This window comes from Nematolebias whitei, chromosome 18 (genome assembly GCF_014905685.2).
Source record: "Nematolebias whitei isolate Nwh7 chromosome 18, NemWhi1, whole genome shotgun sequence".
Lineage (NCBI taxonomy): Eukaryota > Metazoa > Chordata > Actinopteri > Cyprinodontiformes > Rivulidae > Nematolebias > Nematolebias whitei.
The window spans coordinates 16,939,973-16,953,094 of record NC_056515.1 but is presented as its reverse complement, the minus strand read 5'-3'; the positions used below and the strand labels follow the sequence as shown (position 1 = coordinate 16,953,094).

Sequence of the window (13,122 nt, the reverse complement as noted above, 5' to 3'; positions counted from 1 at the left end):
GTTGTCCAAAATACAACCATTGACACCTTGCACAAGGAGGGCAAGACACAAAAGGTCATTACTAAAGAGGCTGGCTGTTCATAGAGCTCTGTGTCCAAGCACATTAATAGAGAGGCAAAGGGAAGGAAAAGATGTGGTAGAAAAATGTGTACAAGCAATACAGATAACCACACCCTGGAGAGTATTGTGAAACAAAACCCATTCCTTGACACTGGACCTCAAGCAACGTGGATTTGGTGCCTCTCCTCTCTTCCTCCAGACTCTGGGACCGTGATTTCCAAAGGAAATGTAAAATTTACTTTCATCAGAAAACATAACTTTGGACCACTCAGCAGCAGTCCAGTCCTTTTTGCCTTTAGCCCAGGTGAGACCTTTCTGTTGCTGTCTCTTGTTCAAGAGTGACTTGACACAAGGAATGCGACAGCCGAAACCCACGTCTTTCATACGTCTGTACGTGGTGGTTCTTGAAGCACTGACTCCAGCTGCTGTTCACTCTTTGTGAATCTCCCCCACATTTTGGAATGGGGTTTGTTTCACAATCCTCTCCAGGGTGCAGTTATCCCTATTGCTTGTACACTTTTTTTCTACCACATCTTTTCCTTCCCTTCGCCTCTCTATTAATGTGCTTGGACACAGAGCTCTATGAACAGCCAGCCTCTTTAGCAATAACCTTTTGTGTCTTGCCCTCCTTGTGCAAGGTGTCAATGGTTGTATTTTGGACAACTGTCAAGTCAGCAGTTTTCCCCATGATTGTGTAGCTACAGAACTAGACTGAGACAATTTAAAGGACTTTGCAGGTGTTTTGAGTTAATTAGCTGATTAGACTGTGGTACCAGGTGTCTTCAATATTGAACATTTTCACAATATTCTAATTTTCTGAGATACTGATTTGGGGTTTTCATTAGTTGTCAGTTATAATCATAAACATTAAAACAAATAAACATTTGAAATATATGTGTGTAATGAATGTATATAATATACAAGTTTCACTTTTTGAATGGAATTACTGAAATAAATCAACGTTTTCATGATATTCTAACTTTCTGACCAGCGCATAAATGCATCCATCCATCCACACATACATACATACATCCATCCATCCACACATACATACATACATACATACATACATACATACATACATACATGTATGCATGCATAGATGTATCTATGTATGGATGTAATGTATGTATGGATGGATGGTTAATTTTCAATTACAGTTTCAGTGAATTTGTACTTAATGTTTGCACATATCAGCGAAAGCAGTTTTAAACTGTTCAGACATCTGTAAAAAAGATTATATTGATCCTATTAATGTAGATCTGTATTTGATTATCAGAATGTGGAGGATGGCGGGCCAGCAAACAAAGCGGGACTCGAAGCTGGAGACCTGATTACTCACGTGAACGGAGAACCGGTTCATGGTCTGGTTCACACTGAAGTGGTGGAGCTCCTGCTAAAGGTAACTAATTAAATGATCTTCATCTTAAAACCACATCTCTTTGAATTTAACACTGCTTTGGTTGTGTTTGACTATTTAATTCCTCATAATCTAGTTCAGGACCAAATTCCAATGCAATTAAAATAAATTATCTAGTTGAGCTGCATCTAAGATGTTTGTGCAGAGAAGTATGTTCAAAATTCAAATTCAGTTCAGTTTATTTATACAGCACCAAGTCACAACAGAAGTCATCTCAGGGTACTGAACAGAAACATTCATATACCCAAAAAAGCTAATTAGCAAAAGTTCTCTATCTAAGGAAGCAGCAGATTGTGTTGAATCTTCTCTTCGTCACAGTCTCCCAACCAGAACAAGCACAAAGGCAACAGTGGAAAGGAAAAACTCCCTTTTAACAGGAAGAAACCTCCAGCAGAACCAGTCTCAGGACAAGCAGCCACCTGCTTCGACTGGCTGGGTTTGAGAGGACAGGAAGGAGAAACAAACCTCGAATGGCAGGTCCAGGTGCAGGTGTACCCCTATTGGAAGAAAGACAAAAAACATGTTAAGGATAGAAATAATTACAAATACAAAATAGGTAGAAATACAAAATGGGTAGAGTAGAGCAAGTAAAGGCAGCAGCAGAGTGATGAAATGTGGTCAGTTTGTCCTCCAGTAGTCTAAGCCTATAGCAGTGTGTGTAACTAAAGGATAGCTCAGGAAACCCAAGCTGACACCAACTATAGGATTTATCAAAAAGGAAAGACTTAAGCCTCTTAAAAGGAGACAATGTGTCAGCCTCATGGACAGAAACTGGAAGTTGGTTCCACAAGAGAGGAGCCTGATAACTGAAAGATCTTCCTCCCATTCTTCTTTTGGCTAAGGCTAAATACAATGAGACTGTTTTTCACGTCAGCAGTAATGACACCCAGTTATGTTAATCAGAGATCACTAACATTAATGTTGCTTCAGTGTGTAACGTTGCAAAATCTTTGTCGGACTCTGTATTTTCTCTGGTCCCCACCTAACCAGCGACGGCATGTTTAGTTGTATGCCGTCGTTCAACTGCTGGCTGTCCAGGTGGTGTCCTAAAAATATATAATAATGTGCCAAATATTTTAAGAAAACTAAACAAAAAAACTGCTAATAAGTCACCATAGTCTTAAAAGTTTACAGGTTAGAAATAAAAACTAAACTTTGCACCACAATTGATATAACTACATGCAATCACTAAATTATAGAATTAGTAGACCTCAGCGTTTATTTTTATAATGGTTTGTACAAATCATAATTATAATATAAATTATTATGGATCGTATGCATGCTCAATAATCCAGGTAGAAAACTGCAACAAAGTTAAGTCAGGTCCTCTGAACAGTTTCTTCTTGTTGAAACATTTCATCTTTTATCCATAAGACTTCTTCAGTCTGAGGAGCTGCAACAAACTCGGTCTTATAATTGGCACCTTCACATAGTGGGTCAACCAGTTTGCACTAAGGTGCTTCCTGTAGTTCGAAAGTTTGAGCAGACAGCGGGGGACTACAGACACCGCCTGAGCACCATCAAACTGGTTGGCCCACTATGAGAAGGTGCCAGCTCCTTGAACTGGTTGGTCCACTATGTGAGTGTGCTGTGGGACTAAGATTGTTGTGGCTCCTCGGACTGATGAAGTCATTTGGATGAAGGACGAAATGTCTCAAAAAAAAAAACATCCAGATGACCTGACTGAACTCTGTTAGCTCAGGAGAGAATTGCAATCTTTAGACTGTAAAAAGTCTGCTGTGCTGGACGAGCCTCCATTTTTTTTTTTAAGTTGTCATTTCTGTTTTTTGCGGCACCACTGGATAGTTTTTTAAAACTTCTCTTTCTTGTCTGCTGAAATTCCTGCTGAGTGGAAGGCTGCTACTGTTTGCCGTCTTTTTAAAGGTGGGAATCAGACTGACATAAACTGTTATAGGCCTACAGGTCCTTCTCAAAAAATTAGCATATTGTGATAAAGGTCATTATTTTCCATAATGTAATGATAAAAATGAAACTTTCATATATTTCAGATTCATTGCACACCAACTGAAATATTTCAGGTCTTTAATTGTTTTAATACTGATGATTATGGCATACAACTCATGAAAACCCAAAATGCCTGTCTCAAAAAATTAGCATATCATGAAAAGTTTCTCTAAACAAACTATTAACCTAACCATCTGAATCAACGACGTAACTCTAAACACCTGCAAAAGATTCCTGAGGCTTTTAAAAACTCCCAGCCTTGTTCATTACTCAAAACCACAATCATGGGTAAGACTGCCGACCTGACTGCTGTCCAGAAGGCCATCATTGACACCCTCAAGCAAGAGGGTAAGACACAGAAAGAAATTGCTGAATGAATAGGCTGTTCCCAGAGTGCTGTATCAAGGCACCTCAGTGGGAAGTCTGTGGGAAGGGAAAAGTGTGGCAGAAAACGCTGCACAACGAGAAGAGGTGACCGGACCCTGAGGAGGATTGTGGAGAAGGGCCGATTCCAGACCTTGGGGGACCTGCGGAAGCGGTAGACTGAGTCTGGAGTAGAAACATCCAGAGCCACCGTGCACAGGCGTGTGCAGGAAATGGGCTACAGGTGCCGCATTCCCCAGGTCAAGCCACTTTGAACCAGAAACAGCGTCAGAAGCATCTCGCCTGGGACTGTTGCTGAGTGGTCCAAAGTTATGTTCTCTGATTACAGTAAATTTTGCATTTCCTTTGGAAATCAAGGTCCCAGAGTCTGGAGGAAGAGAGGAGACACAGAATTCACATTGCTTGAGGTCCAGTGTCAAGTTTCCACAGACACAGGGTGTCATGTCATCTGCTGGTGTTGGTCCACTGTGTTTTATCAAGCGCAGGGTCAATGCAGCTAGCTATCAGGAGATTTTGGAGCACTTCATGCTTCCATCTGCTGAAAAGCTTTATGGAGATGAAGATTTCATTTTTCAGCATGACCTGGCACCTGCTCACAGTGCCAAAACCACTGGTAAATGGTTTACTGACCATGGTATTACTGTGCTCAATTGGCCTGCCAACTCTCCTGACCTGAACCCCATAGAGAACCTGTGGGATATTGTGAAGAGAAAGTTGAGACACGCAAGACCCAACACTCTGGATGAGCTTAAGGCCGCTATCGAAGCATCCTGGGCCTCCATAACACCTCAGCAGTGCCACAGGCTGATTGCCTCCATGCCACGCCGCATTGAAGCAGTCATTCATGCAAAAGGATTCCTGACCAAGTATTGAGTGCATAACTGAACATGATTATTTGAAGGTTGGTGTTTTTTGTATTAAAAACACTTGTCTTTCATTGGTGGGAAGAAATATGCTAATTTTTTGGGACAGGCATTTTGGGTTTTCATGAGCTGTATGCCATAATCATCAGTATTAAAACAATTAAAGACCTGAAATATTTCAGTTGGTGTGCAATGAATCTGAAATATATGAAAGTTTCATTTTTATCATTACATTATGGAAAATAATGACCTTTATCACAATATGCTAATTTTTTGATAAGGACCTGTATATCTGTTCTACCCTGTGTGCCAAAGTTTTTAGAAAAACTGGTGAATAAGCAGCTAACACGTTATTTTGAAGGTTTTTAATATTTTTTCCTGCACCCAGTCTGGCTTTCGTTTAGGGCATGGTTGCATTACAGCCGCTCGGAAAGTTTTCACTGATATAGCATCTGCATTGGACTCCAAACATTATTGTGCAGCAATATTCATTGATTTAGCAAAAGCTTTTGACTCAGTTGATCATTTCATTTTATTGAAACAACTTGGCCGTATTAGAATTTCGGGACAGCCACTAACATGGTTCCATAATTATCTTTCAAATAGGTCGCAGCAAGTGAACGCTGACTCTCATACTTCACAGTTTCTTCTGGTTATGTCAGGTGTACCCCAAGGCTACATTCTTGGTCCAACTCTTTTCTCCATATTTATAAATATCTCGTATTGAGACCTCCATTCATTCATGTGACAATGACATTATTTAATATGCTTTTTGTTCTACTCCGGATCATAAAGTTCCTTGCATGTGGTTTTCTTGAAATCCAGCAGGCCTTTACTGGGGGGAGTGGTGGTGCAGAGGCTAGAGAAGCTGGGTCTGTGATCGGAAGATTGCCGGTTCAAACCCCGGTACCAACAACATCAAAAATGTGGGTGGGGTAGGTGAATCACCCACACCTGCCCCCACCCTCATTCGTCCCACTCTGGGTCCATGAGTAAGGCCTTTAACCCCCATCTGCTCCCTAAAACAGGTCTCTCTTGAAAATGAGTTTTTGTGGCTCAATGAGACTACCTGTATAAATAAAGAGTAAATGAAAAAACTGACTTGAATTTGTCCTTAAATGCCAAGAAAATTAAAATTATGTGGTTGGTCATGGAGGAGGAACCATTCCCACCTCGGTGGACCTCACAACTGTAAACTGTGATATTATAGAGGAGGTAACAGTTTATAAATATTTGGGATTTTGGCTTGATGGTGCTCTGTCCTTTTCTCATCCTGTTAATGTTTTGCAATCTAAGATTTTTTTTTTTTTCATTTACACTTTATTTCTACAGGTAGTCTCATTGAGCCACGAGAACTCATTTTCAAGAGAGACCTGTTTAGGGAGCAGATGGGGGTTAAGGGCCTTGCTCATGGGCCTAGAGTGGGGCAAATTTTCATTCAACCTTTATTTAGAGGGGTTAATCCCACTGAGCCTCGGACTCATTTACAAGAGAGACGTGAACGAGGGTGGAGGGAGGTGTGGGTGTGCCACCTTTTCCACCCACAAAAATTGGTTATCTTTATAGAAATGGATCTTTGTTTACAATGGCTGCAAAACGAAGCATTGTCGAAAAAAACATTCTACTTCTGTTGGATTAATTTAGACATGTTTGTAAGGGTGTCCTTTGTCAGCTGGACACAATTTATCACTCTGCTATTCGCTTTGTTACAAATGCTCCTTATAGAACACGTCATTGTCACATCTACTCTCATTAAATGGCTTCGCTACGTCCTCGTGAAAGTAGGAGAATGTGACGACATGAAGAGTGAACGAGTCTGCTGGCTTCCTTGCTTAGATAGACAAATTTTACTAATTGGCTTTTGTTTGTATGTGAATGTTTCTGTTCAGTGCCCTCAGATGACTTCTGTTATGATTTGGTGCTATATAAATAAACTGAATTAAATGCAGCACGGTGGCACAACTGGTAGAGCTGCTGCCTCTCAGCGAGCAGGTCCTTGGTTCTAATCCCAGTCTGGGGGCCTTTCTGGGTGGAGTTTGCATGTTCTGTCCGTGCATGCGTGTGTTTTCTCCGTGTACTCCAGTTTCCTCCCACAGACCAAAAACATGCATGTTAGGCTGATTGGTAACTCTAAATTGTCTCTAGGTGTGAGTGAGAGACTGAATGGTTGTTTGTCTCGTTTGTCTCTATGTCCCTGTGACTGCTGGACATGGGCACCAGCGACCCCCACGGCTGAGTTATTCACCTCCATATTTAACTCATCTACTGCAACTCTCACCAGTTTGCAAGTTCAACACCCGATCCTCTCAGTATTTATGGTTAACTCTAAAGACCAAGTGTCGCTTTGCCTCTGTGACCTTTGCCTCTGTGACCTTTGACCCTGCTGCTCCATCTGACTGGAATCTGCTTCAAAATAATTTGATCTGATCTCACTTGTCTGTTTCTAGTTTTAAAATAATTTAAAAGCAGTTTTTAAAATGTTTTCATGCTTAGTAATGTAATTTAACTTTGACAATGAACTGTTATTGTCATTTGTGATTTCTTTGTTTGTTATTGATTTCTATATTTTATAGTTTTGCCTAACTTGGCCCTACAAGTGCCTGTTGGTGCTGCCAGGCCAACGCTGTGAATAATAATTTGTTCTTGGTGTTTATACCTGGTTAAATAAAGGTGACATTAAATGAAAACATGAAGAAACCGTCCAGAGGACCTGACTTAACTTTGTTATACATTATGGATTGTAGAATGTATCTGTTAATGGTTTGAACGTTTGTTAACATTTTTGTTGTTGTTTTCATTTCAGAGTGGTAACAAAGTGACCATCTCTACGACTCCTTTTGAAAACACTTCTATTAAAACTGGCCCAGCCCGAAAGAACAGCTACAGGAGTAAGATGGTGAGATGTGGCAAAAAGTCCAAAAAGGAGAAGACCCCAGAAAGGTACAAGCACCATACATATTATCAGGGGTGGAAGTAACGAATTACAAATACTCACATTACTGTAATTAAGTAGATTTTTGGGGGGGATACTTGTAATTTTAAGAGTATTTCTTTCAAGTGTGTAATTTTACTCATACTTAAGTACAATTTGGACCATGTAATCTACTTTGCTACTTTTAAAATCAGAAGGTGCTACAGAGTACGGCCGCAGTTTAAATTAGTATTCAAACCGTTTATCTGCATCTTTGTAGCCAATAAGACTTTCAGATCACAAACACACCAATTACTTATGACGTAAGCAAAGGACAACTCCGTAGAGTAGAGAGTCGTTTAGAGTCTGCTCTTCACAGCCAAGCGAAGCCTGGTGGACTCTGTTAACTTAAAAAAGCAGCTCCTGCTGACGCTGAACAGACGGTTCAGAAAGTGACGGGTGACAGAAATGTCCGAGTTTAAGACACTTGCCTGCCTGTTGTTCCGTGTGTTTGGAAAAGTTTAAACTGTTCTATGCCGGTTCAAAAACATTTTTGTCTTTCTTTTAACAAACAAAAATTCCAGCTTTATCTACATTTGTTTACAAAAGAAATGGCCTTAGTGTCATTTTTCTATACTTTGTTTGTCTGAGAAATGTGCTTTGAGTGTAGCTGTTACACACAGTTAATCAAACTGAATGACTTCTGTTGACAACACAATAAAACATCAATTAGTTAAAAAGTAATTAATACTCCGAGTAGTTTTTGAGAAAAGTACTTTGTACGTTTTCTTGAGTATTTTTATAACACATGTACTTTTACTTGTAATTGAGTACAATTTAAGCAGTGTAACAGTACCTGTACTTGAGTACACATTTTCAGTACTTTTTCCACCTCTGGATATTATGTTAGTGTGACTGTGTTTTTCTATCCGCTTCACTAATTAGGAGTACTTTGATTAGGGTAGACAATCTATTGTCTCCACTATCCTGATCCATGATCAATAATCCAGGTAGAAAAATCTAACAAAGTTGAATCAGGTCCTCTGGACGAGTTAAAAAAAAATTGAAACGTTTTGTCTTTTATCCAAAAGACTTCATCAGTCTGAGGAGCTGCGCTCATTCAGTGCAATCATTTAAATCTGTAAGAAAAAGAAAAATCTATTTGACAGCACTTTGCACTTTTTCAAGGACTTATAAAACAGATTGAATGGGTAGATCATGTACTCATAATGTAAATGTGCCAGAGGACCAACAGACATAATTTTAGCCCTTTTTCATACACTTGTATTACTTCTGCAGAGGAGTCTGAATCATAGCTGTACAAGGTCTCCTGGTGGCTTCCAGAGGACAGACTGGTAACACTGAGGGAGCGTTTTAGAACAATGGCTCAGTTTCTGTTTAAGACAAATTATGCTTAAACTATTGTAATGTTTCACATCCTCATATCATTTTTTATTGTATATTTATATAATTTTTCTTTCCTTTCATTTTTTTTGCAGGCGGCGCTCCCTTTTCCGACGTTTTGCCATGCAGCCCTCCCCCCTGCTTCACACTAGCCGCAGTTTCACCTCCCTCAGTTACTCTCTGTCATCTGGTGAGAGTCTTCCTGGCTCCCCCACCCACAGTCTCTCCCCCCGTTCCCCCACTGCTGCCCTGCGAACAGCACCAGATTTCACTGTGTCAGGTGGAGAAATTACGTTACAGTGGGAAAAACGATCCATCTGTTAATCCAGAACAGTTTCACTGTTGAAACGATTTAACTTTCTGAAATCTAATTAGTCTTGTGCTCTTGATTTCCAGGTGGTAACTCGTCTCAGAGCAGCTCTCCCAGCTCCAGCGCTCCAAACTCCCCCGCAGGTTCTGGCCACGTTCGACCCAGCACTCTGCACGGTCTCGGCCCCAAGCTGCCGGGTCAGAGGCTTCGACAGGGGCGTCGCAAGTCTGCCGGCAGCATTCCACTGTCTCCTTTAGCACGCACACCTTCACCCACTCCCCAGCCAACATCTCCTCAGCGCTCTCCGCCTCCCCTCCTCAGTTCTGTACCAATTTCCAAGACGACCCAACCTTTCCCAGCCAAAATACACTCCCCTCCCACAATTGTGCACCACATTGTCTGCCCCAAAAGTGCCGATCCACCTCGCTCACCACTCCTGAAGCGTGTTCAGTCTGAGGAGAAGCTTTCCTCATCCTACACGGGAGACAAGAAGCATCTTTGTCCCAGAAAACACAGCTTAGAGGTGACCCAAGAAGAGGTGCAGGACGAGGAGCTGACAAGTGGGGAGCGGGATCACAACGTACTGCAGAGTGTGGATGAAACGAGCAATGAGCATCTGGCAACCCACCGCATACGACCTGTTGAGCAGGGTTGTTTAAAGAGGCCCAGCAGTCGTAAGGTGGGACGGCAAGAGTCTGTGGAGGAGCTCGATAAAGACAAACTGAAGTTTAAGATGGTTGTGAGGAGAAAAGATTGGACAGAGAGGAGGGAGTCTCTGCAGAAGCAGGATGCCCTGCATGATTCTGACTCAATGCCTCTGTGTACTGATGAGAGGGAAGAAGGATTTTTGTTTCCAATCCAAAACAAAACCCAGTGCAGCCCAGAGTCTTGCTCTCTGGAAACCAAAGCTGCTAGCACAACCCTTAAAGATGTTTTGTACAAAAAACTGTCCACACGAGTCTCTGAAGCCAGCAGTGAGCCATCTTCTGGCAGCTGTGAGGGTGAAGGAACCATCCGATCAGCATCCTGCTCCGTTTCCACTGAGCGCCAGCTCTCTCGACTCAGTAAAGACTGCATTAATCCAGACAGACTGGACTTCAAAGCTCCCAACATCGAGTTCACTAGAAAGAGGTTGTCATTCGAAGAAAGAGAAGACCGCATGTGCCGGTTGTCATCTGGCCTCCATGAGAACCTCCACTTTGGCTCCAAGAGGTCCAAGAGTCTCCAGCTGGACACAGACGTGTCTCATGACCACAAGGGGAGTCTTCACTTGTGTCCTGAAGGTCTGCCTCCTAAACTTTTCTCGGGGAGAGGAGAGAGTGCTGTGGAAAAACTGCAGCTCATCTCAGCTGAGGCTCCACTAAGAAAAACATCATCCGAGTACAAACTGGAGGGACGCCATGTTTCCTTACTCAAACCTCTGGAGGGTACCCTGGATATTGGTTTGCTTTCAGGACCAAGAGTCTCCAAAACAGAAACATGCTTGTCTAAGATGATTGACAACACAAGCAGCACCGTCTCTGTGAGTCCATCAATCTGGCTCAAAAGCCCAACGGAGAAACAGATCACCATCCCTCATCTTAAATCATCTGACAAGATGAGAAGCTTCACCTGTTCGCTAAGCTCTGAAGCAGTTTCTTCTTTAAACGGTGCAGTTGTTTCTAAAGAGCAGTCAGCGAATGCAGCCATAGATATTCAAATTAATGGAGGCGGTAAGAAGACACAGGACAAACACAGAGAACCATTAAAGGCTTCAGTGGAAACCTTCACTGTCAAACAGGAGAGCCGGCCTGGTGTGAAGGCGGCGTCCTCCTTGGTTCATCGACATAGCTCCCAGTTCTCCGCTGGGAAAACGCCCTCCATACGGGAAGTGAGCAATGAAGATCAGGAGGATGAAGCAGAGCAGCAGGAAGTCTCATCAGACACGTCACAAAACACCAACAGCAACAAAATGTCTTTGATTTCAGCAGAACTGGAGGTAAACCGTGAAACTCCTGGACAGGAGACTCCAGCTGCTGCTACTGGGCGTGTAATAATACCTGCTCCTCTGAGGCAGAGCACAGGTTCTGGTTTGGATCCAGGTCAGCATGACAGCTGTGGGAGAAGAAAAGCTGATGTGCCGAACATGAACATGATGGTCTCTGAGGTGACGGCGCAGAACCCTGCTGCTCCAGAAAATGTGCTGTACAAACAGAAACCACTCATCTGCTGCTCAAACACACATGCACCAGCTGCTGTCGCATCACCAGCGACTGAACCTGAACGAGATTATAAATCCAGTTCAGAAGTCAAAGTCGGCTGTGAAGCATCTGCTGATGAATCGGACGTATCAGCTGTGAAAGCGGCAGGAGCAGACAGCTCAGCCTCCAAAAGCAACACGCACGCCGCAGAGATGCAACAAAATAAAGAGGTTTGTGCCGTAAACACGAGCAGCTCGTTGAACTTTGCTGCAAAAGACAAAGTGAATGTTAATACTGTGTTTGCTTGTGCACTAACTAATACATCGCAGAAAAACAAAGTACCTGTTTTATCAAACAATACAGAAGTTGTAAAAGATTGTAAGTCAAAAGAATATCCAAGTGAAAACTCACTTCACAAATCGTCTGAATCTGAATGTAAGAAGAAAAACACTGTGATGTCAGCAGAAGCTTCAGCTTCAGCTGCTGTAGATGAAAACGTCTCAAGTTCCAGAAGTAAATCTAGACCTGGTCCAGAATGTGCAGCACCCACAACTGTGAAGGAGGTGCAAAGACAGGAAGTGAAATCTCACAGCACAGCTCCTGTCCTGGAGATTAAATGGAGTCCAAACTCCAAAGAGTCTGCAGCTGTAACACCAACGTATCAAGCAGCAACCCATGATGCTAAACACAAAGAAGTCTTGTTGTCCACTGGAGGTGAGCCAGAGCATGCAGAGGTTCAGTCATCACTGCCAACAACTCGTGGTGATGTAAAGAAAAGAGTGATTCAGTCCAAAAGTTCTGTAACAATAAAAGACACAGACTCAAAGTTAAAGGATCTCTTTCCTAAAACACCCACAGCAACATCTGCTTGTGCTTCAAAACAAGGTCTGGATGTGACACCCAAAAAACAAGACCACTTTGATCCAAAACCAAGAGATGCCTCACCTCTTGCTGCTCCTCAGCTTCAGCAGCTCAGGAAGGAACAACAGTCAGATGTTTCTTCTGCACCAGGTCCACTTTTGGTGACACTAAAACCTGCAATGAAAAAAGGCACCCACTCACCCAGTGGAGCCACTTCAGGCCAGTTGTCCAGCTGTGAGTCTCTGGACAAGGCGTCCAAAGACCCGCTCAAACTAGAGAGTCACAAGATCCCAGACACCCAAGTGTCACCCCGCAGCAACCAGCCGTTCTGCGGCAGGAAGGAGCAGGCTGATAAGAAGAAAAAAGATGCAGTTCAAGAAAACACGTCGGCACAGAAACCCATAAAAAAAGATTCACCCAGAGCTTCTCCCTCTGCTCCCAAAGACACGTCCAACAAAGACGGCAGCAGGAGCAAGAAGCAGGAGTCACCACGAAGCTCCTGTAACAAAAAGTGACGAGTGTCACAGGATCCAGACAGAATGTTCAGATTCGTGCAAGCATCACCATGCCTTCTTTATTTGGTTTTATTTGAGGACCGGACAAGCTGTTACCTGTTTGAGTGAGTGTGTGTGTGAGCGTGCACGCTCAAGTCCAGTGAACGTCTGGACGTTTGTTTCTGTCCTTCTGCTCCGTGCAATCACAGGCTGTGAAGTCCTGAAGAATCAGCACCATCAAATCATTTAATTGCACTTTTAATTAGACTT

The 13,122-nt window shown here is 42.6% G+C and overlaps 1 protein-coding gene across 1 annotated transcript in view; it reads left to right on the top strand.

Annotated features, from left to right (window-relative positions):
- The window catches only part of mast4 (microtubule associated serine/threonine kinase family member 4), a gene marked incomplete in the record, with an annotated part of 175,348 nt that extends 162,475 nt beyond the window's left edge, over positions 1 to 12,873 (top strand). The window contains 5 exon segments of the mRNA XM_037692599.1: positions 1,340 to 1,462; positions 7,496 to 7,632; positions 9,103 to 9,287; positions 9,404 to 11,295; positions 12,460 to 12,873. Coding sequence (XP_037548527.1) covers positions 1,340 to 1,462; positions 7,496 to 7,632; positions 9,103 to 9,287; positions 9,404 to 11,295; positions 12,460 to 12,873 — 2,751 coding nt within the window.
- Positions 12,874 to 13,122: the final 249 nt, after the last annotated feature.